The sequence below is a fragment of the Hevea brasiliensis genome, chromosome 5, assembly GCF_030052815.1.
Source record: "Hevea brasiliensis isolate MT/VB/25A 57/8 chromosome 5, ASM3005281v1, whole genome shotgun sequence".
NCBI classification, from domain to species: domain Eukaryota; kingdom Viridiplantae; phylum Streptophyta; class Magnoliopsida; order Malpighiales; family Euphorbiaceae; genus Hevea; species Hevea brasiliensis.
Window position 1 is genome coordinate 104,135,364 of NC_079497.1, and position 4,193 is coordinate 104,139,556.

A 4,193-nucleotide genomic window follows, 5' to 3' on the forward strand; every position below is an offset into this window, starting at 1 on the left:
TTCTTTTTTTTCTTTTCTTGTTTTTGTTCTAAAATGAACCAACATCTCTTATGAAGGAAGCCTAGCTTTTTATATGTAATGACCTTATGCCATTTCAAATTCAATATACGCACGTAAATGTTGCATTTGACTTTTTATATTATTATTATTCTCATTATTTTTTATTCTTTTTAATTTTTCTAGATGAAAGCCATGGATCTAACTAAGATTCGAATTCTTCAAGAAGAGAAAGAAGAAATTATGGAGGAAGGAGAATTTCCATTGATCAAACTTACTTTGATACAACTATTGTGGCAGAGCCACAATCCTAAAAAACAACAACAACTACAGCAAAAGAGAAGAGTTGAGATAGAAGGGAGAAAGGATGTTGTTATTATTATTTAATACCAGTAGCTGCACAACGAATCTTGTATTTAAAATATCCTTATACAGTTTCCCTCTTATTTTCAGTTAAAGAAGAAGAAGAAGAAAAGAGAAGAGTTGAGATAGAAGGGAAAAAGAAAGAGAGAGAGTAGAAAGAATGTTGTTATTATTATCATTTAATACCTATAGCCATACAAGGAACCCTGTATTTGATATGTCTTTACAATTTCTCTCTTATTTTCTATTAAAATTGATTACTAACCACTCATATAATGACTATTGAAAACTCCTGCTAGCTACTTATCCAACTCACTTCCGGCTCATTAACTTCCTCTTAGCATCTCTGCTACCTTTAGTCACAACAATTCGTTCATAAATTAATTCTTGCTGTTAATTGGTTTTCAATTTGAAATAATTTAATCCTTGATGTTTTGCCCTATAATAAAATAATTATATATCTAAATTTTATTTTTAAATAATTATTAATAATTTTACATAATTATTTAAATGTAAAATAAATAATTATTTAAATATAAAATTTAAATATAATGACTATTTTATTGATAAAACAAAATTTCAAAAATTAAATTATATCAAATTTAAAATTTCATAAAGGTCAATTTAGACTATGAAAACTAATTTACTAATAAAATTTAAATTTGATTTACAACACATGACGAAATTGTGTATTTAATAAAAAAAAATGGAAATATTGACGAGGCTTTAAAAAAAAAAAAAAGAAAAAGAAAAATGCCAATAGCATCACACGGAGAAGTCGTAAGTTTGGCCAAAGTAATAAGAATCAGTTCAGCAAGCCGAAAGCGCAGAGAAATAGAGAAATGGGAATCACAGCTCCCAAGTGAAAGACCAAGACCAGCAACCAAAATTTGGGGCATGGGACTATTCTTAGTCTTCTTTCCTGAAGAAAAGTCCGCTGCCGCTGCCGCCGCCGCCTCCACTACCTCCACCGCCATCGTCGGTAAAGCTACTTCCTGTTCAACTCCCAGTAGCAGCACCAAAATCATCAAAAGCATCAACTCCAATAGCCCCATCCTCACCAAAACCCAATCCACCATCTCTGTTTGCGTTCTTCTACTCTTTCTCACCCTCCTCCTTTTCACTCTCTCTACCTTCGAACCCACCATCCCCAACCCCACTACCACCATTAAAACTCCTCGCAGATTTCTATCAGATAACCCTCCTAACACGTTTGTCAACACCCAACAGACAAAATCCAAATTTTCTTCGTTTTACAGCATTTGGACAAGCAGATACCAACCCAGAAATGGCAGAAGAGGTGAGTTTCTCTCTTCTTTTGCTTTACAGGGAATGGGCAAGCTCTATAGCCGTGGAACCAGAGCCATGAGTGATCTTGTAGTTGCTCATGTGGTGGAAGACACCGATGAAGATGAATTCAGGCTTTTCTTGAGACTCTTGCATAGGTCAGGTCTAACAGCCAGAGCTGATTTAGTTTTCTTATTCGGTTCGTCCTCTTCTGAGTCAAGATTTGAAGGTTTGATTCGAGAAGAGAACGACTCGTTCTTGAGGCTCGTTCATCACTACAAGAAATCGAACACTACGAGTCATGACTCAGTGTCGTTGCCGGCGTTGAGATTTGATGTGACTCAGTTTCTGAAGCATGGAAGACAGGAAATGTGGGAGTCTGTGTGGGGAAAGGGAATTCGGGTTAAGAATTCCAATGACTCGGATGAAAGTGAAGGTGAGTTGACTCAGTTGAGTTATGGTTCGGTGGTTGGTTTTGAAGTGAGTGAGCTTGATCCAGAGAACTCACTTGCTGGGTTTTTAGACCATTTACCAATGAGTTTGAGAAGATGGGCCTGTTATCCAATGCTGCTTGGCCGAGTTAGGAGATATTTTAAGCACATAATGTTAGTGGACGTGAAAAAACTATTGTTACTCATTGACCCACTCGGCCGATTCAGGAATCGAAGGCCAGAATCAGTGTACATGTCAACGAAACAAGAAACTACTAGCTCAACCAAGCATGGCAAAAGGAGGAACAACAATAAAAATAAAAACTCGGACAAAAGCCAGTCCCATTATCAAGTTAACTCAGCAATTTTGATGGGCGGAACTCGGGGAATTCGCCGATTTTCAAACACAATGCTAACTGAAATCGTCCGAGTTGCCATGAGACACAGGAAGGGGAAATCAATAACCGAGTCAGCAATTTTGAGTCAACTAGCGGGCAATGAGCACATACTGAAGAACGTAGATTTAATAAAATTGACTGAGCCAATCCCAGTAGCGAGTGAACTCAGCGAGTTAAACTCATCAGGGCAGGGGGATAATTATAGGATAATCCAACGTGATAATGGTAATCATGATCTTAATTCAATTATTATGAAGCACATATGTTCATGTGAAGTAGATTCTAGAGTTTATAGAGATTGCTAGCTAGCAAATCAGAAAGAGAAACTACAATAGACAGGCTTTGTTGTTTCCACATATAGTTGTTATTAATATTTATTTAATTTTGTTTACAAAAAGAATAATAAGTTTTGTTTTTACATGTACAATTTAGTGTTATTAATGAAAAAAAAAATTAATAATTTTTTAGAATAAAGAAATAAACATTTTGGATTTATATAATAAAAGAAAATTATTGAGTTCCATGATTTATTAATTTTTTTTTATAATCCATTTTAAGTTGGGTTTAGCAAAAGAAATTAAAATAAAAAAGGTTATTTTATTATTTAGATTTCGTTTATTCTGTAAAAAATAACTTATGAATAAAAAATATAAAAAATATTTTTTATATTTAATTTTAATATTAAATTAATAATATATATTAATTTTATATAGTGATTATCAAAATTTAAAAAATAAAAAATAATTTTCACTTCAAAAAAAATATTTTTAACTTAATTTTTTTAGTCAATAAAATATTTTTAATTAATCAATTTTTTCAAGTATTCTAAATATTAAAAAATATGAAAATTTTTCATAAAATAAACAAAACTAAATTTCTTTTTATAATTAAAATTTATTAAATTTAATTTTAAATTATTTTAACTATTTTTTAATTAATATATTTTAAAAAATATTTTTTAACAGAAACGTCAATAATAATATTATACGGATTTTAATAACAGTGAGGATTTTGTTAGAGAAAATTAATAAAAAAGGGATTTCTTTTGAGATTTAAAATTACCTTTTTAATATATTAAATTTTTTAAATGGATAAATAGAAAATCGTATAATTTCATGTATATAAACACTAATTTTGTTAATCTAAATTAAAAATCCTATAACTTAGCCGTTGGATATGGAAACATTGGGCGGTGAAATGGCAAAAGAATATTGCATCTTTCTAGCCAAAGAAAGACAAAGCGTAAGAGGGTAAATTATTTTATTTTTTTATTTTTAAATTATGCTAAAATTAATATATATGACTCTTATTTTTTAAAATTAATTATTTAATTTTTATATTTTAATTTTATCAAATTGAAAGTATTTTTATTTCATTTTTCGTTATTTTTTTTAATTATCTGATAAATGTCTCTAAATTCTTTTAAAATTAATGATTTAATATATGCATTTTAATTCATTAAATTAAAAAAAAATATTTGTAAATATAAACGGTGAAATTTTTAATTTTCTGGAGTGAAAAAACATAATGACTTTAAATTTTAAAAATTAAGATATAGTTTCATTTGAAGAAATGTTTCAAAATTTTTTTATTTCACCTTATTTTTTAAAAAAAAAAAATTAAAGTAACATAAATTATTTTTAAAAAATTTATATTTATTTATTATTATTTTCAATTAATTTATCTTTTTTATCTCATTTTTTATATTTCAAAAGTA

The 4,193-nt window shown here is 29.1% G+C and overlaps 1 protein-coding gene across 1 annotated transcript; it reads left to right on the forward strand.

The window, feature by feature from the left end:
* The first annotated feature begins 1,113 nt into the window (after positions 1-1,113).
* LOC110652746 (uncharacterized) lies at positions 1,114-2,781 on the forward strand. Its single transcript, XM_021808365.2, has one exon. It carries the CDS (start codon positions 1,114-1,116, stop codon positions 2,779-2,781), a length of 1,668 nt encoding a protein of 555 aa, XP_021664057.2.
* The last annotated feature ends 1,412 nt before the right edge of the window (positions 2,782-4,193 follow it).